Source organism: Abramis brama (assembly GCF_963993115.1).
Source record: "Abramis brama genome assembly, chromosome: 10".
Classification (NCBI taxonomy): Eukaryota; Metazoa; Chordata; class Actinopteri; order Cypriniformes; family Leuciscidae; genus Abramis; species Abramis brama.
The window spans coordinates 41,944,241-41,965,102 of record NC_139972.1 but is presented as its reverse complement, the minus strand read 5'-3'; the positions used below and the strand labels follow the sequence as shown (position 1 = coordinate 41,965,102).

The window sequence follows — 20,862 nt, the reverse complement described above, 5'->3', positions numbered from 1 at the left end:
TGTCCAATCTTATTTCAAGTAATTTAATATTTTTGAAATGTAATTTTATAATTACAATATAGATAATTCATTTAATTGTATCTTTGTTTTTAAAATAAGCAACAACAACAACAAAAAAGTGATTACAAACAATATGACAAATGGTATGAGACAAATAATATAAACAGTGCTTAATTTCTTGTTTGAATGCTAAGTTTTCACTACTGATTTTTAATAAATAGATTACACTTATTCAGTCAAGCATTGGGTGATTGATGGTCTATTTTCTTTTGTTGTTTGATTAACATTAATCACACAGAACATTAGGCTGCTGGTCCGGCCCTTTCAGACCTGCACGTATCAATACACTGGAACACATAAGATTACTTTTACAAGCGGTTTGCGTTCACTAAAGACTTACCCGACTGTGTTTACATGAAGACTCGCCAGGACATGCATTTTTGCTTGGAATTTTGACTATTCAAACCTAATAGTCTGCGAACCTTTCTAGTACCGGTACACTACAAGTCCCTTGACCATTTTAACAAGAGCTCTTTCAAACGGAGCGTCACCTTCTTGAGCTGCTCCTCACACGGGGGGATCTTGATGTGCAGGTCCTTGATGGCGGCTCTCCTCTCTCTCAGCGTGGTCACGGCCTCCTGCAGGGCATTCTGGGCCTGGCTGAGCTGGCTCACCGCGCTGTTGTGCTGACTCAGGTAGATGTCCAGCTCAGACTGGGCCACGTCCATCCGCGAGCGCGTCTCGTTCACCGCCTTGCTGAGCTCCAGCAGCTCCTGCTCCTTCTTCTGCAGGGACACCACACACACACACAGCAAACATTGAGGCATGACGTGTGGACTTATCTTTAAATCCTTATCCTGAGCCAAATAAGCAGCTGACATTCAGTACAACCTGTGTCTTTTATTTAGAAAACATAATGTAATTTACGTCTTTTAGTTTGTCAAGAGATTTAAAGCGTAGTTGTTGAAGAGTGCGCATGTGCGAACGAGCTGTAGCGCGCGAGAACGAGCCTATGACTGAATCTGGAAATAAAGCAAAATAACTGAGAAAATTAGAAATAGTCCTCAGATGCCATGTGCGTAATTTATAGCAAACATCTGGTGTTAATTCGATCTCAAACAGCTTCATTAAAAGAAGTAGTTACTCCACCACCTGCGTGACATCATGAGCAACCAATTTGCGACAATACGGTTTTGGGAAACAGTCGTGACTAGCTGGTTGATTTCTTCAACGATGCGTCGTACTACGACAGTGAAGCAGCGAGTTGCGGCGTAAAACGGGACCTCAGAACAGCTATGAAAAATCTCAGCATAAAACAAATCATATTGCCATTTATTATAAACGCCAAGCCTAAACACTCTTGCTTAAGGTGAAGTCAGTCATTTCTGCAACACTAGTGGCACCTAGAATTACAAAAAGCATATTTTGCCCACACTCCTTTCGTGCGTCACCGCTCTTACAGGTGATTGCGAAGGAAAGCATATTAGCTGTTCCACTGTTTGTCAAGCAATCCAGTAGGCTAATATTAACACCGTCTAGAGCCAACGTTATAATAAACGCATCCAGCTAGGGGTGTGCGACAGAGACAACATCTTCATATCTTCTAAGATTTTCCTGAGTGTTGGTACCTTGCAGGTTTAGGACTGTTGTGGACAGAGACTCCTAATGTTTTTGCTATTCTTCATATTCTCTGTGGTGGTCAGTTCACAGCAGTGACAGAAATCATCTTTTACAATGAGTTTAAATATAATTTTACCCCTTTTGTGGGCATTTTTACCTTTGTAAAGCCCATTTTTCAAATGACTTTATTCTTACATTTAATCAACAAGAGACAGAATCCACTCGCTCTTCACTGAATAACTTTAACTATATTTGTAATTAGGGCTGGGTATCGTTCAAAATCTTTCGATCCGGTGCCATTTTCGAAACCTCATTTCGATACCGGTTCCTAACAATACTTTTTGAGATACCAATTTTATGAAATCCATTTTAACAAGATTACATAACACATTACCTCAGAAATTTTTGGTTTTATTTTTCAGTTTGACTCATGCTCCTTAGCCAGTGCACAAAGGAACAAAATATCTTATTTGAATATATTTCAAAATGTAATTTATTCCTGTGATGTCAAAGCTGAATTTTCAAAGTTTACTTCAGTGTCACATGATCCTTCAGAAATATGAAAAGTTTGCTGCTTAATATTTTGGAAACTATGATACATTTTTTCATGATTCTTTGATGAATAAAAGTCAAAAGAACAGCATTTATTTAAAAACGAAATATTTTGTAACATTACACATGTTTTAATGACACTTTTGATCACTTTAATGCATCCTTAATGAAAAAAACATTCTGACTGACCAACACATTTTTGAACGGCTGTGTACACTCAGTAGGTCATTACTGCAATATAAACACTGTCAGGGTGATCAACAAGGCACCTCTTCATTTACCAGTCGAAGACAGAGCAACTGCTGCTCTTAGGTTTACTCCGTGCACTGTCAAGGGCTTCATCATATCTGTCGTGGCACCGTCTTTGCAGCAATTATTTTACCGCAAATACTGCATCGCGCTGTTGGCATCGAGCCTGGAGACATGTAGCCACACTTTTGATTGACTTTTCCACATCTTTAAGGTATTATGTGTGTGTGCTCGCGTCTCGTATGCGCGTGGAGAGTTTGTGTGCGCGCGCGTCTCATATGGGTATGTGCGCGGAGAGTTCCACGCTAGGGCTGAAACGATTCATCGAGTTACTCGATTAACTCGATTACAAAAATTCCTCGAGGCAAAAACTCTGCCTCGAAGCCTCGTTAAATTCCTATGACGCGCACTATACGCGCAGGGATCTCACACGGACCGTTGTTCAGTGTTCAGGAAGCACACCATAGCGCGTGATACATTTTGAATTTAGTTGGCGCTGGCGGAGAGTAAAGATGTCCATAAACGGCAGAGAATGTCTAAAGTTTGGGATCGCTTCCTTTCAGCGTCGCTGAAACAAGGTAACGATTCTGTCCCCCGCATTTTTTTTTTGACCCAGCGCCAATATTTCCGCCCGTGCCGAAGCCTATACATTGATGTTCGCTGATTTTAATCCCATACTGTATTTGTAGTGATGTCGTGATGTGGTTTGACTAGATATGTTTAGCTTTGATGTTTTTAAGTTGTAAACATTCACGTTCAATTGCAAGAGAGTATAGCCTAAAAAAGAACCCCTTCTCACACACACACACAGTCGTCTCTCTCACGCGCCAGTCAGACCAATTGCGGCAATGCATCACATATGCTTAAACTTTTATGTACCACGCAACAATAATTTCAGCATGCATTCACTGTATACACCGGGACGTGATGGAGGAACAAATATTGTATTGCAGTCTTTGCTATGTCACGTCTAGACATGTGCCGGTATTCGGTAATGCGATAAATCGCGGTAATGAATATGCACGATATTGTTATCGCGGGCACTTCAAAATACCGTGAAAAATAATAGATCAGAATTTATATTTATAGAACGCGCATTAGCTTATTTTCCATCAACCGCTTAAACAAACACTGCGTATATGCTGCGCGAAACACGTGCGCACTCTGATGTAAACAATCCCCACATGAAGCACTGTGTGCATGCGGCGCAGTGCGCACTCTAGTTAATGTAAATAATCCTCACATGGAGAAGAAGCACGGCGGAAGGAGGAACACTGCCGACGATTTATCCCCCTTCTAAAAGCAGGGCTGTCAACTCTACGCATTCAGTGTGAGAATCACGCAATTTACACTTCTCACACGCTCTCGCCCCACACATCCATTTTCTCACGCAGAGAAAAATCACGGAGCAAAGAGGACACTGACACCGACAGACTGGACAGAGCAGGTTACTTTTGATATGAAAAAAAAAAAAAAAAAAAAAAAAAAAAAAAAAAAAAAATCGCAGCTCTCATGTTCTGTCCATTTTATTACGAAATTCAGACAATAAATACCGTTTTGGCGCTTGTAAATGTGACATGACCGATCGCTGTAGCGCCTCAGTTCAAGTAAACCGATCCTCTGTTACTTTTTATTTAAAGATACAGTACAACTTACCGAAAGGTATTTATGCCTCATACATAATATCGATCAATCAGTGTTTTTCAACCACGGAAAGAGGTCAATAAAACTGCAGGTGAACAATTATGTCACAGAACGTTACATTTACCTCAGGAAAGCCATTTAATGACCAAACACATTAGTTGACTAGAAAAAATAGCTATAGAGAGGAGTATTTTGCTAAATATGTGCACTATATTACATTTGTATTATATTTTTACTTGTGTCATAATTTATTATAATGAAAACCAAATTGTATTTAATTTAATTTGTTAATTTTTAACCTTTAATAATTATAGCAATTAAAATATCGTGATAATACCGTATACCGTGATAAAAGCTCAATCAATTAATCGCAGCATGAAAATTTGATACCGGCACATGCCTAGTCTTGTTCATATTCCGATCGGGTCGAACAGAACCCACTAGGCCTACTGAAATATATTCAAGCACTTCAAGAAATATAATTACTTTGACCCGTGATAGGCGATGCTAAACGGCTAACATTCCAATGCCGACCGGCAGCATGAGCATGTTGTCAGACTGATAAAAAGCTATTTACCGTATTTTCCGGACTATAAGTCGCACTTTTTTTCATAGTTTGGCTGGTCCTGCGACTTATATTCAGGTGCGACTTATATATCAAAATTAATTCAGACTGAGATGAACCAAGAGAAAACATTACCGTCTACAGCCGCGAGAGGGCGCTCTAGTTGGCGGAGTTATTCAGAAGCGACACCATATGAAGAAAATTCAATGGATTCAGTGATGTGGAATGAGATCGCGGGTGCTTGGTGAATTTGTTTACTGGTAACTTGCTTGTTGGACTCCCTGGTTTATGTTAATTTAGCCTATTCAGCCTCCCAGGTATATGTTCTTTATGCTATTGTGTAGCTGAATAACTGTTAATGTGTTGTGTTAACATACCGGACACCTACTCAGCCTGTTGTTCTGTGTGCTACTGTGTAGTTGAATAACTTGCCTTTCCAGATTAAATGTCTGTTCTTGGTCTTGGATTTTGTGAAATAAATTTCTAAATAAATGCGACTTATATTCCAGTGCGACTTATATATGTTTTTTTCCTCTTCATGACGCATTTTTTGACTGATGCGACTTATACTCCGGAGCGACTTATAGTCCGGAAAATACGGTATGTAACACCTCAAACCATAAAAGTATAAATAAATGCTTACCTGCTCAACAAAAAGTCAGCCGTGACTGTGGGGGCAAGCAGGGGCCGCTTGCTGCTTTCGGTTTGTTTTTTTCTCCATTGCTGAGCTGATGCTACTCTGCTAGCTACCATAGACTGTCAGCTGCTTGCCCGCGAAATTTCATGTCGCAGGAGGGGGGCGGGGTGGGGTGCGGTGGGGTGGAGACGCGAGCGCCACGTGGAGTTTCAAGCAGAGCGGGGGATTGGATGAGAGCAGTTGACCAATGTAAGCTGTCCGGCCGGACAGCTTACATTGGTCAATTTCTCTGCGGGTGTACACCCAATAGAGTGAATGGATTTTTTTCATTCTTTTTTCTCTTCATATTGTTAGGATTGTACTGTAGAACCATAACCAGCATCTAAACGAGGTTATTAATAATGAACAATCTTTGAAATCGTAGACCATAGCTTTAACTGTATTGTTATATAATCGTTGGCACTGGCACTTATAAACACTAAATGGGTAAAAATTGCAATAAATAGGCTTAGTTTTGGAGCCAAATGTTGGAGTTGGAATAAATACCTCTGTTTTTTTTTGTTTTTTTTGAGAAATAAAAGCCAAATGCTTGATCATTTTACAGCCACATCATTTTTGTTATGCATTATTTGTTTTGGTTGTTCAAAAACACACACCAATTTTTTTTATCCGATTACTCGATTAATCGATCGATTAAGTGCTAGATTAATCGATTACAAAAAGAATCGATAGCTGCAGCCCTATTCCACGCTTCTCGTGTGTGTAGAGTTACGCAAACTCTACACATGTATGTGCGTGAGCGACTTTACGTGTGTCGTTCTGCATTTCATATGTATTTGTTTGAGCACTGACGTCGACGAGTTAACCCCTTAGGTATCGAAATCTGGTACCGAACATGTCATTTTTCGATACTCGATAGTATCGAGGCAATTCGATCGGTACCTAAAAAGTATCGAAACTCGGTACCCAGCCCTATTTGTAATGTATATTTTATTAACTGTAGTGTTATTTTACATTTCATTAGTTTCTGAACACCTGAAAATCTAAAACACTACACAATCGTATCTTTGTTCAGTTGTATCTATTTGTTTTGTGATTGCTAATTTTTTATTTGTTCTTTAATTACCGAGTGATTGTCTTTAATAATGAGATGGTCCTCACTGCAGAACACGCATTACACGAATTTATAAAGTGCAGTGTTATTTTACATTTCATTAGTTTCTGAACACCTGAATATCTTAAAACGGTTTATTTCAATCGTATCTTTGTTCAGTTGTATCCATTTATTGCGATTTGCTAATTTTTTATTTGTTCTTTTTTAATTACCGAGTGTCTATAGTCTTTAATAATGCTTGAAATGTATATTAGTTTGGCTAGTTATTTTTATATGGGTGTGTTTAAACCACAGGCAAACGTTCAGTAACGTAAGAGTTCTTTAGCCTGATGACTTTTGTTCATGATTTCAGCTTCAATGAAATGTTTTGCAATAAGATTAAATGTGAATGATATTTAAAGTTGTTTTTTTAACCGTATCGGAATCGAAATTAGGAATCGATTAGAATCAGATTCGAAATTGTTAATTCAAACGACCCCCAACCATAGACACGCCCCAAACTCACGCTATTGGTTGAGCTGCAGGAGATCTGAGCAGACCACACTCTCAACGTTTAGATGGTGTCTGTGAGGATCAATGTTTACACTTTTGAAGGAGATAAACCCATGAATGACATACTAATAGCAGTCAATGGACAATGAACTGGGTTAGGAGATTGTGTTCTAACAGAAAAAACACAGTAACACTTTACAATAAAGTTCATTAGTTAACATTATACTGTAACAAATATATCGCTCATATGTTAGTTAATACATTAACTAATGAACCTTATTGTAAAGCGTTACCAAAAAATCGTACATTCTTCACCTTTAAACTGAAACTACGGACACCGCTCTCACTCAGCACCACTGCACACGTATGCCTGCCGCTAACTGCATCACAGATGTGCAGCGGTGTGGTGTCGGCGTACCTGTTTGTCGTCCTGCAGGCCGCTGGTCTCCTCCTTCAGGCTCTCCATCACCAGCGCCAGCTTGTGCTCCTCCTGCAGCTTCTGCTCCTCCAGCTGCTGCTTCTGCTCAGACGCCTCGGTGATGATGCTCTCGCTGCTGGCAGGAACACCCCTCAGCTCCTCACGCTGCACACAACACCACACACGACACGCTCAGTACGTGAGAAAGCCACATAAACCCTGCGAAATCCCATCAGAGTGGTCAGATTGAGATGGATTTCAGGAAATCTAAATCTAAATCTGATTGGATTCCAATTGGATCTGCAAAGCGGATTTGGACTGAAGGTGATGATACGCAGGGCAACTTTTTGAGCAATGTTGCTGGGCAATGTTGCCATCAACGGGCAACCAGATGAGACACAGGGCCCACGACCAATCTAAATCATCCAGATAGAAATTCATTGCCAATTTTCAATGGGAAAGTGCCCAAGCAACAATCACTCGGCAAGATTGCCCAGCAACATTGCTCAAAAAGTTGCCCTGTGTATCATCACCTTTAGTGTCTGAGCGAGACCTGCAGTCATGAGCCACCAAGCCGCAGCTACAGCTGTACGCGCTGAGGACAGGCGTGTGTGTCGCTCTGCAGGATCAGGGAGCTCACCTTCTCCTTGTCTTTCTGAAGCTGTTTCTGCAGCTTCTTGGTTTTGCTCTTGGTGTGTTTGAGCTTCTCGCGCACCTCCACGTCCTGCAGGTCCAGCTGGGTGAACTTCTCCTTCTGACTCTCTATGAACTTGGTCAGCTTGGTCAATTTCCTTCAGAGGAAACACAACATCAGCTCTACGCACACCTTGGGAAAAGAATCGCCACTGGCTCGTACATTTCTTTGGTTACCAACAATATCTTAAGCACCACCACCATTTATACCACCAGTCCTAAGTTCAGTTAAAATTACATTAATGAGATATATATGCTGGTGCTTAAGATATTGTTGGTCATTCAGTGTTTCTGTAACAAACAAATAGATTTTAGTAATTATTATTAAAAGATATTGATACTACTACTAGTAACAGTATACAAGGATTGATGAGCTGAATTCATTAGCCAATGATAAGACACTATTTAGTCGGCCAGAGTGAGGATTTGGCTGCGTATGCGAGTGATTTACTCAGATTGTAGAGGGTTGTGAGCCTGACATCTGAGCAGTGGCTGGCACCAGTAATGGTGTACATGCTAAAAGATGAATTATCAACAGTTTTCAGGGGGGTGTAAACGCGTCTCACTTCTCCACAGCCTTCAGCTCCTCATTCTTGGTCTTCACTTCTTGTGTCAGCTGGCTGCTTTTGTCACTCAGCTCCTTCGTGTCCTCCTGAATCTGCTGTTTCTCCGCTTCTTTGGCTGACGCACGCTTCTGTAGATCATGCCTGTGGAAACACAAACGCCACCCTGAATGACCAAACCCCAACACGGCTAACACCACCACAATACCATTATAGAGGAGCTACTTCACAATCACTGAGCAGTGCTTCCCACAGGAGTGTGTGGGACTGTTGGGGGGTGGACCGTGGGTCATGCTACACTGGAAGACATTTTTACATTTTCAAGTTTAATTCATCAATCTTGAAGAGCTCCAACCCATGTTCAGTGTGCAAACTAAAGGAAAAAAGCCGGTGAATGGACCTGAACTTTAAAGGGGACTCAACCCTCTTTTTAGTTGATATAGTGTCTCAGTCTACATTACATTCACACTGAATAATATAAGTATATTATTTTACTATATGCTACAGTAGGGAAATTACAATACTTATGTCCTAATTTCTACACTTGCAAGAGATAAACCGTTGAGCTTTTATTGTGACAGAAACTTCAGTTTTATTTTTGAGGAAAACTACCGGTTCTGTGAAAGCAGGTTGTCAAACGAGTCTCAGTACACACTCAGGGCCCTATCTCGCACCCAGCGCAACTGACTTTGTACAGCGGCGCATGTTTCATTCCTATTTCTCACCCGACGCACAGCAGACTTTTCCCTCCACAGACGCACGTCGGTAAACCAGGGAATGAACTTGCGTTCCCGGGGGCGGTTCAGCGGAAAGAGGAGGCGTGTTCCGGCGCAAACGTTCCCTGGTGCTATTTTGCAGTTCCAGAAAACAATCCCGCCGCTGACCAGGAGAAACCTCGTCTAAAGTCAGTGGCGCGTTATTCAGAGGCTATTTTAAGGGCGCATGCTTGGCCATAGTGTAGCGTGAGCACAACACACACACTTTGCTTCTCTCATCTACACAGACACAGTTCTCATTTTTAGAAAACCATGCATAATTACAAGGAAAAATATTCCACATGAGGGAAATCATTGTGGTGTCCATGAAGATGTGAAAAATAGGCATAAATCTAGCTTACACATTTACCCAAATTATCATACGCCTGTTTAACCGAAGCTAATTTGGGTGGGTTTCTCCATCCCCAATGTCACTTCTCTGTGTTTTACGGTCCTGACGAGAACGTCGGTCTCCTCGGCTGTGAACCGCTCCTGGCGTGCGTCTGGCAAATCCGCCGTTATAATAGCAATCCGCCATGGAACAAGCGCGCCTGCTCTTAAAGGGAATGTGAGATGACGCTCTGATTGGTTTATTTCACGTTACGCCCAAACCACACCTATGAGTAATGAAGCGACTTCAGACCAACACATTTTAGATTTGCCCACAAAGTTACTTGCGTTTCGCGTTTGATACTTGCATTTCAGAACGTTAAAATACAGTGAAATTAGGGATGCAACGATACCATTTTTTCAGAATCGATCCGATCCGATACCAAAAATTCTGAGTATCGGCCGATACCGATCCGTACCGATACCAGCGCAGTTTTTTTTAATCAAGTAGAATTTCTATAACTCTGTGTTGAACTGATAATAAGAACTGAAAAAAGAAAAACAACAACAACAAAAAATATATGATCATAATCTGACATAAATGCTATTATAAACTAGGTTAGTGGATAATTCAGCAGTAAAATTTAGTCTAGAAAAATCACGAGTGCACAATAATTGTATAAAATCTGAACATTTTGTGAAAAAAAAATGTTTAGTGGGGAACAAATTAGAGACAATAAGTGTAACACTAAATCTGGTAAAACTTTACACATTGCTCTTTGTATTGTTGTAAAATGCATTCATGAAAAACAAGATAAAAATAAAAAACAGCAATTATTTTATATATAGCATACTATAAAATTGAGACATTTTTTAAATGTATAGCACAGCTGTTTAATGAGGTAGCAACATATGATAGATAGGACAGAACAAGAACGGCTATTAATAATGTTTCATTGTGTCACTGTATTATGATATGAAAGGCTCCGATACAGTGCGGCACAGAGCGCAGAATGATGCGCTTGAAGGAACACGAGTCACAGCGCGCAGCACGTCGAGTCCGCATTGAAAAGTTTAAAGCACAAAGAAAATACATATTGATGCGTAGTGTGTTATACAGTATCTATCTATGCAATAGTCTATTCAGCATTTTCTTTTAACAGTTTTAAATTTCAGTTAATGTGCGCGTGAAGAACAAATAGTACCTGACTTTACTCCAGTGTTGTGATCTAACAGACACCCGTAGAAAGTAACATGATTAAGGTACAGCAATAAAGTCCAACAAGATAAAGTTGTTTTATGCGAAACCATAGACCTTTATCTACAGATCAAGTATAATAATAGTAACACTGAATCATCTTGGAGAGTTTCATCATGTTAACTGTGGTAACCGAACGCGACGCGCTGTTTGAATGAAGAATGATTGACAGCGCAGCTGAGGGAAACGTTTACATGATCTTGAATTTAAGGACTTAAATATTCATTTATATCTCACATTATACTATATAATGGCTTTGAAACTTATAATATTGTGCACGAAAACTTATGGTGCTTTATAATTTTTGTGGGGCTTAAAGGGTCATTCCACCCATTTGAACATTGTTTTTTATTTAAAGTGGGTCATATATGTAGTCGAAATGTAAAATAAATGTTGAATTGGGTGCCTTCGTGACCGAGGAAAGACAAAAAATAACTTCAGGACGCATTTGTATGAAAGACAACAACTCCCACAATGCACCACATTGCACAGCTCCGCAAGCCACTCCCACTAATCCAGAAAGCGCATATCTGCCTATAAGAGAAATCACTCTTCCGTCTACAAGGCTAGCTACCACCAGAGCTTGAAATTCATTTCACACAAAATGTCTAGTTGGCGAACTCATTAGTGCATTACTCCTCGTTTGTATTTCTTTCGAAAAAGTGAATTATTGCATGGTACCTGGATGTTCAGTCAGAACATATGCGGTGCGAAACTAGGATAGTTCACAACACAAGCGTCCGTGTCCTCGTCTGATTCAGAGATTTCGTCCAGGAGAAATTGTCATCGTTGAAATTCTTTGCCGCAGACGGACTCTATCTCTGTGTTCGTAGCGGTTCGTAGTTGCATAGTGAGATCACCGGCGCCACCAGTCCGCCCTAACTCAAGCCAGTCCGGGCTCCTCGTCCGCGGCAGGCAGGTCTTCTGCCTCGGCTGCTCTTCGCTATAATGCGGCTTGTAAAGGTAGCCACAAACACCTGATTCAAGCATCAGACTTCCGAAATCCTCTTCCTCTATATCATATTGAGCACTCTCCTCCGCTATTGTCATAACTTTACATCTGTCTCCACAGCGCCTGTTAGCTTAGCTTCAAACAAGATGGAGGATATTGCTTTCAGTTTCAGAGAGTAAAGTCCCACCCACTGATCTGTAATAGGTCTAGCGTGAGCGGGTCCCGCCCCTGGGAGAGATTGGAGAGATGAGGAACGTGTCTGTAGTCTCAACAGAAATCCCCCCCCCTTACACTTCCTCCTACAATGACGCAAAATGACGATTTTTGCCTCATTGTATGAGGAAGTGTAAGAGGTAAATAACGGATTTCTCCCGTATCAGGGGAAAATGAGAGAGTGTTGCACGACCATTCAATAGTATGACTGGGTTTCTAACAATGCAAAGCTTAATGCAAATGGGTGGAGTGTCCCTTTAACAATAACACAGAATAGTATACGCACAATATCGGATTTGGATCGGCCTCGTCTGACCGATACCCGATCCGGCAAAAATGGCAGTATCGGAGCCGATACCGATACTGAGTATCAGATCGGTGCATCCCTAAGTGAAATGCTGTAATCACCTTCTTACAAAAACGTTGGAAAAGAATAAAATGTGAAAAAAGCATAACTGGTAGCCGTTGCGTTTCCAAATGCAAGCTAAACTCACAGCACATGCAGAGATGAGTTCACTGCATTCATTCACTGTGAACTGAGCCGTTCTGAGACGCGGAAAACACCGGACCATGAGCTGATCGCATGAGCAAAGTGGGCACTTCACTCTGAAACACGCAGAGCAAACAGACTATACATTTACATAGCAGTCTTTTGGGATTTGATGAGGGTACAAATCGATTTTAGTTTGTTTGACAGATACTTTGCCAAAGCAATGGTGCAAAACAACGTTAGAGACCTTTTAGGTTATTACAGGATTTTCGGTTCATTATGAAACTGTGGAGGTAAGATTAGACTATTGCGGGCCATACATATATATATATATATATATATCTCCGATTTATCACATATAGAATGCGCTTGGTTAAGAATTAACGCGGTATAAAGTGCGCCAGTGATCATCTTTAGCTTCAGCACATGCAGCTCAAACAGCAACAAAACATCTGAGTTGATTATGAAACAGCAGGACAGTCTAGGTAATAAAATGAAATGACAGATAATTGACAACAACAAATCAGAGTTGGTGTTCAGGGGTGTGGATGCCTCTTACACATAGAACTGACAGAGGAGGTTCCTCTTCTTAAAGATGTCATTCTCTAAAGTGAGGAACTCCACGGCTTTATTCTTCTCTCCCTCCAGAGCGCTCTTCTCCTTCTCCACCAGCTTCACTCGATTCAGCTGCACACACACACACAGATACTGACACACTTCACCAATGACACGAGCTTCTGCTTAAATAAACTGGGATATAAAGCTCAAAAATATATTTGCTAGAGGTGATATTTCTTCCTCCATTCAGAGGAACCATCATTTTGTCCATAAAGCCAAAGATTCTCAGCTGATTCTCATCGTACCTTCTCTCCCCGCTGCTCGTTGAGTAGCTCGACCCGCCGGCACAAGACGTGGATGGGCTCTTTGAGCCGGCAGGAGCCGATGATGTCCTCCAGGTACTCCAGCATGCCTTCGTCGTGCTCCGTCTGTCCCTTGGGCTTCATCATGGCAATCTGCTCCACCTCACCCTGACAACAACACCACACACTCATGCACCTCGTATCTACACACAGATCCAATCAGGGCTGAGTTAAACATCACTGCGTGTGTGTGTCGACCTCTGGGGACTCTGCTCTTCTGCTCAGTGGACCACTCAGCATTTTACACGCAAAAGCAAAGATGAAGTAATGCAAAAACACTCGGGATGTAAAACGTTGCTTTCTTTTAACCGCTCACCAACCATTTTGACACCGCAATTGACTATTAACCCACAAGCCTTCAAACCAAACAAGTCAACAAGGCTTTAATGGACTTTGTGTGACAGATGGACATATCTAGAAACATCATAACATCAACATCTGAATGCACAAGTAGAGTCTTCAGCTTAAACCCAAGACGATACTTCATTTGTCTGTTCTGGACAGTGTGTGAGATGTTATTTCACAGTCCACAGATTAGGGCTGTGCCAGTAAACTTGACCGGGGTGGTCCGTCTAAACAATTTTTTTGTATGTGAATACTGTTTTACATGAATATTATGACATATTATGACAATACTAAGCACAAAACTTTGTTTACAAAAGAAATAATAGGTTAGCAAATAAATGTCACATCGCAGCCATGAAAACGTTTGGATTTGTGATGAATGAGAGAGTTGTGAGTCCATAAATTTAAGCTTTGTCGGCTTTGAATTCTGGTTTGCGATCTGGTCATCAGCGAATTTAACAATATTCCATTAGTTATTCCGTATAGAAAGCTTGAATTGTCTACTTTTAAACAAAACAATTCAAAACGAAAAGAAACCGACTAGCCTACTCAGCTTATCCGTATGAAGTGTGCACTTCTCTCTCTAGGCGCGTTCACTGCGAAGATGACGGGTCAGCATCATCAACTTCATCTTTGCAGCCGACACTGACACAGAAAACACTAGTTTATTAATAAACAATTAAAATGTCTCCTTGCTATATTTGACACATTCATAATCATTACTTTCGCCGGTTCTTTGTGACAGCTGTTATTGGCAGCGCCCCCCTCCGGCTACATGAACGCGGCACCACCGCATCAGCACCAGAACATGGAGATTTAATTTTAATCACACAACCTATTAGATATGCTATAATTAAATCAACTAATCGAAAATATTAAAAAAATCGTGACTCATCCCTGCATGGAATCTCTTGTTTCTTTTCCTAAATCTTCACTCACGTCTCACCCATTTTTTAAGGGGATTATGAATGTTTTTTCCTTGGTTTGCTTTTAATTAGGCCTATTATATTCGTATTCTTTACTGTGGTAAAGTAGAAAAAACACTGTGGGAAAGATAGCCTACCTTTTTACTTGCACATCAAATTCTTTTTAATTAATAATGTTAATTCAAACTAAATAATTAAACGACTTGCATCTTATAATGCGAGCGTTCCCACTTAGCTAAACAGCAAATCCCATCGGCAATGACACTTCACTGCTGGTAAACAGCATGTCAGGGGTATGAGGCGGCGCTCTGATGGGAACACGTGTGCATGCGAGACACGTTTACTGTGGCTGCGGCTGATCAGTCACACAGAACAGAATGAAGCGGTTGTGATGTAGCTGAACACACAAGTGTGAGTTAGCAGGGGTGATAGCTTTGGCCCTGGATGACACAACTCAAGGTGAAGGATGAAGTGAAGGAGTGAGAGGAGGCTCGCTCCGGCCTCACTGAAGCAGCACACACAATATTGGGGTTGGCCTTGACTGTAACACACCAATATTTACGTGCTGCTAGAGCGAGGAAGGAAGAGTGGACAGGTGTTGACCTCTGACCTTTTTGGACAGCCCATGTTTTCTAAATGGTCAGGCTTATAGCGTATGAGAGGCCCTTAAAACTCTAGAGCAGCAGATGATGGTTTGCACCGTCTCTCTCGTGTTGAAAACCATGATGCGCTGCTTTAGCAGTCCAAGGTTGAGTTTAGCCTAGCGTGTTCGTGACTCTCCAGAAAACACAAGAGGCCAACAGCATGATGCGAGCGTGAGGCGGGTCACCAGACTCTTGTTTACACTGCAAGTCTTAATGCACAGATCTATCTGTGTTTACATTAATTCCCGCCCAAAATGGTTTTACTGTATGCACATGGTAGACCCTGGTTTTGAATGGCCGTGCTGTAAAAATGATTTATATAACTCATGTCGGGTGGTCATGATTATTTGCCAGCACGGACAGGATAACAGCTGTCACGACTGTTTTGCAGTGCACAATCTGACAGAACAGACATATAGTCTAATATAAATATATTGTCAGGAAAAAATTAGTTTATCTACAGCTCAGACCTAGAATTCTGAAGGGAAATAAAGAAGCCCTGTAATATATATATTTATAATGAATTCAAATGAATTAGAGAGAGACAGAGAGAGAGAGCTAATAGTGAAGCTTGTTTGTTTAATTACAGCGAAGTTATCACCTCACTGCGGAGAAATATAATGCATCTTTCAGTAGCGAAGCGGTGTTATTTATAAAAGGCACGGGCAGAGGCTGAAAACCAGATCATGAATGTTTCTGTGTTCGTGCAATTTCTTTTCTTTACAAAGATCAATATAAAGTTCCCACCTCAATAAAAAGCTGTGAGCAGAGCCCATCTACGGAGAGCCTGGCCACTCCCTATTCAGTCCTAGGGGTGTGACGGTTAGTATATAACTGCGAGACCGACGGTTATAGTTGAACACCGTCATTAGAACTCTATAACCGCCAAAACCGTGTTATTAAAATATTTTTTACAAACATTTATCATAGAGAATGTTTAAATACTAATTAAAGACAATTGTTAACAGTCTGTGTTATTAATGGTCTACGTCGTTTCCAACTGTATTTGATTCTTTGCCAAGTACCCCCCGACCGACTGCCAATCATTTGAGATAGAAATAAAAGCTATGATATGGTGATGTGCCATCATTATGAGATTTATTAAACAAATGAAAAACATTTGCAATAATAAAACATTAGCAATGAACATTTGCAATTGGGAGACATGGTTTTTACCACTTAATGAAGTTTTGCTTTGTAGAAAGCCTTTCTTTAAAGCAAATTTCGTTTTGTACAAATTGTATCTTAATTTTAATAAATGTTTAATTAACCAATTGCATGCATTTAATAAATAAAAAGCAAATATAGGAGACAATATAATAACCGTGACATCGAGGCTCCAATGCGCCGCGTTCACTTGCACTGCATTGTGAAGTTGAACTAGAGCGCATCTCATCGTAAATGAATGAAACTCAGCGTAGGCCTATGCCTCATACATTAGCATTAAATATCTTTGCTGCTGCATCCTTTCTAGAACAGACAAGGGCTTTCTTGCGGCTCGCATCAGCAGAGCATTGCATCGTCCATAGGCAGCAAAACAATCAGCGGATGGCGGGCGGTGCGGCCTATAACAGACGAATGTCGCAACAAAAACGGATTTTGAGGGGTATAGCGCCATAGACCTCCATTCATTCTGCACTCGTCCTGTGAGCGCCCTCATGTGGAGCCAGAGTGGAACTGCACTCGTCCTGTGAGCGCCCTCATGTGGAGCCAGAGTGGAACTGCAGCAGTTCAGAAGCCGGAAGTGTACTGAGAGTGGAAGTTCTCCCCTTACTGTACGTTCACACCGTCGCTGGCGAGAGCGGCAAAATTCGCTCTCGCCGCCCTGCCACCGACGCCGTAGAAAGATTCGGGGACGCTCTGACGTAGATTAGAATGCGTGATTTTTTTCCTCTCAGGCGGAGGACTTCTACATTCCGATTGGTTGCCGCTAGTTGCCGCCGAACCGCGTCATAGCTTATTACCATAAAGTTGACTTGATTTCAACTCCTCTCGCCGCTCTCGCCGTCCAAGACGCGCCGCGCCGCCCTCGCCAGAGCTCGCCGCCGGCTCTCATTGAAAATGAATGGCTTCCGGCCACTTTGACGCTCTCGCCGCCGGCGGTGTGAACGCACAGTTATGAGACATTCTCTGGTGTGAGCGAGCGCACACAGGCACGTCTGCCTCATAATACATCAATAAAAAGAAATCTTTGTGAATAAACGTGTCGCCTTGTGGTGGCTTGAACTCAAAGTGGAATCTGATATGCGCGTTTAGACGGAGGTCAATGTCCAGATATCGGATGTGTATCAGATTTAAAACCACATTTGGAAGTGGCTCAGATCAGATGGATCTCGGATGTTGTGTGGGTGTGTGTGTTTACACGTGTGCAGATGCGAGTGAAAGATCAGATGCGTGTGCATTACCTGCAGGATGAGGAAGCGGTTGTGGTCCAGGTCGATGCCGTGGCTGCGCAGTAACACACCCACATCTTTGAAGGTGGCCTTCTTGCCGCTGATGTGGTAGGCGGAGGAGTTGTCCTTCCCCGCGGTTCTGGACACATAGAAGGAGCTGTTGGGGATGACATCGTAGTCGTCTCCTTCCTGAACACACAAGACCACAAACACTTTCAGTCCCGAGCGTACTGTGGAGACGGAGAACATCGGAGGATATGCCTTTCGTCTTTTGCAAGGCTTTTTTGGCGACCCTAGGGCTGTCACGACAGCGAGTCCTCGATTAGAGTCCAGTCCTGGAATTTTGGTGGTTGTGCACACACACATTTATGTTCAAACACCATGTTAAAAGTCCCTCAGCTCCTCACAGTAAACGCTGCTCACACACACTCAGTCTCTGCATGCGCTGTGTGTTCAGGACGCGGTGTGTGTGTTTCAGTGTCACTGTTATCAGTGTCTCGGGTTTGTCATGCTGTGAGTGTGTGTATAACGTTCATCTGGGAACGCAGTGTGTGCCACTGCACAAGATTTGTAACGTCACTCATCTGTAAATCTACGCCATCACACGAGAACACAAATATGTTTCTGAATATGCGAATTGTTGTTCATGGCGATGTCAATATAAAGTTTGTTGCATTTCTATCCTACAGAAGTGGCCAAATAGTAAAGGTTAAGTGGAATGTTGTTTGGCCGATATTAAAGAAGGATTTGATCATGTCAGTGTATCTACTAACACCAGCCGTTGTGCCTCTGCAGGCGTTTATTACAGTAATGTGCAGAAGTTATGTTTATATTAGTTATATAATTTATTTTAAATTGTGTATTTTATCAGTGTTGTTCAATAAAACCCATATGATTACTTGATTTGAACCAATTATGCCGTTGAATGCTTGAATCTGATTGGTTGACGAACGTTCTAAGGTGTGCAGTTATTTTCAGGGAAACGCACGGCTAAAGTAGTTCCAGCAGGTCTCGACCGCATCACAGCTGCATATCACTGCGCGGAGAGAGAGAAGACACTAGAGCTGCACCACTCATCTTTAAAACACTGATCTCCATTCAAACACACACGATCTTCTCCCATGCCGTCTGTCTATTAAACTCTGACAAAATCATATCGCAGCATTCAGATCTGTTGCCGCTGAGAGTCGTCATGAAACAGCTTCAGTCTTTTCAACCTCATAGTGTCATTATTTCTGTGATACAATAGTTCAAATTATCAAAGAAAGTACTGGGATAAAAGTTAAAGGTTCAAATCTAAACACTGGTGATGTCTACAATATTGATGAGAATAGAGTAAATCAGCTTTTGATAGAAACTTGGTGTTTAAAATAACACATTTATCAATTACATTGTTTCACCACTAGGTGGCGACAAGTGACTGTTAAAATTGTTATTGAATCATTTATTAAAGAGAATGCAGGATTGTATGATGCTTCTGAAATAGAACTCAGAAAGATGTGATGAATTGTTTTAGTAAATATGACTCATCTTATACATCATGTGTGTATAAGTGTATGATTTAACTTTCCCCCATGGTCTAGCGTAAAAAAAAATGCAATATCGAATCGCAATTCTTTAAAAACAAAACTAGCAACACATATCGTATCGGCACCCAGTACCGTGACAGTATGGAGTCTGCAGACGTGTGTGTCGTCCAGCAGTGTGTGTTGTCTGACCTTGTCGGTGATCTTCTGGAAGTGCACCTCCACAGTGCAGCTCTGCAGGTCCGGGTGCTCGTCTGAGCTGTGGATCAGCACCGACAGCTTCTTCGAGCGGATCTTCTGAGCCCGGTACCCGAACACAAACAACATGGAGTCGATCACGTTGGACTTGCCACTGCCGTTCGGCCCGATGATACAGGAGAAGCGCTGGTGAGAGAACGGTTCAGTGGTGAGACAACAGCGCTGGAAATCATCGCTCATCAACCGTATCACTTATTTACTCTATGCGCCTAGGGCAACTCGAGTGTGTACTCCGAGAGAATAGTGCGTTGTGCGACCCCCTTCACACTGATGGACAGCAGGAGGAGGAGGAGATGCCCTGATCGGGGCGGTACCTTGTGGAAGGGGCCCAGGATCTGCTCCCCGGCGTAGGACTTGAAGTTCCTGTTGACGATGTGTGTGATCATGAGGCGCGGGGCCCCGGGCTCGGAGCTCATGGCGGGGGGCGGCGGGGGGGGCACGCTCTCCAGGATCTCCTGCAGACTGCGCTGGTCCTCCACCGGCTCGCCCACACACACTTCTGCAGCTGAACAACACACAACACACAACCTCAGTCAGAGGAGGAACACACACACACACACACACACACACACTCGGGGGACCAAACGGGACTAAACATAACATTCATTCTCCAAACATAGGTGTTACATCAAACCCCCTCTTATATTAGACTGCTAGAATACATCTGCAGAAACAAAACTAGAAAATAAATGAAGTTAAATAAGAAAAAAAGTGCAAACAAAGAATAATTAAAGACACTATGAAAGAGTTATCCACCACATACGTCAAACACACTCGTGTACTGCATCCCCCCCCAGGGCTCGGTCACACTGCTGAAGTACAGGGTTATACACATTTTCCCTTTCAAAATGTCATACTTTTCCAGAATTAAATTTCCAAAACTCTCAGTTTTTCAGACCACATTTAACATAATAGTTTCATATTATTTTCAGCATTATATTTGGTGTAAAGTACAGTCATCTGTGACTATTTTCTTTTACTCGTTTTTTTTTTGTTAAAGTTATGAGGAATGATTTGCGAGCAAAACTTTGAATGAGATTAAAATTATAAACCACTATCTAGCTTTTCTTTTCTCCCCAGCAGAAGTGTGTGAGCTTATAGCGGTCAGTCACACTACAGCTGTGCATGTCCAGATGTTGTAGCATTTTTACAGCCATGACGGCATCGAAACGTATCGCCCACTTATAAGAACACATCATCATATGTGAACATTAGCAGTGAGTTAACGGACTTCACTGAGCAAAGATGAGAAATAAACACGAGCTGAAGCGTTGAGAGCGGGCGCGCGCGAGCGTCTGAAGGAAC

General features: G+C 41.9%; 1 protein-coding gene across 1 annotated transcript in view; it reads right to left on the bottom strand.

Annotated features, from left to right (window-relative positions):
- smc4 (structural maintenance of chromosomes 4) overlaps positions 1 to 20,862 on the bottom strand; it is a 40,581-nt gene that overhangs the window by 18,582 nt on the left and 1,137 nt on the right. Inside the window, exons 3-11 of the mRNA XM_084126248.1 lie at positions 19,872 to 20,062; positions 19,492 to 19,683; positions 17,786 to 17,962; positions 13,409 to 13,573; positions 13,105 to 13,232; positions 8,551 to 8,691; positions 7,932 to 8,082; positions 7,292 to 7,456; positions 552 to 785 (exon numbers count right to left, since the gene is read on the bottom strand). Coding sequence (XP_083982374.1) covers positions 552 to 785; positions 7,292 to 7,456; positions 7,932 to 8,082; positions 8,551 to 8,691; positions 13,105 to 13,232; positions 13,409 to 13,573; positions 17,786 to 17,962; positions 19,492 to 19,683; positions 19,872 to 20,062 — 1,544 coding nt within the window. The remainder of the gene's footprint in view (positions 1 to 551; positions 786 to 7,291; positions 7,457 to 7,931; positions 8,083 to 8,550; positions 8,692 to 13,104; positions 13,233 to 13,408; positions 13,574 to 17,785; positions 17,963 to 19,491; positions 19,684 to 19,871; positions 20,063 to 20,862) is intronic.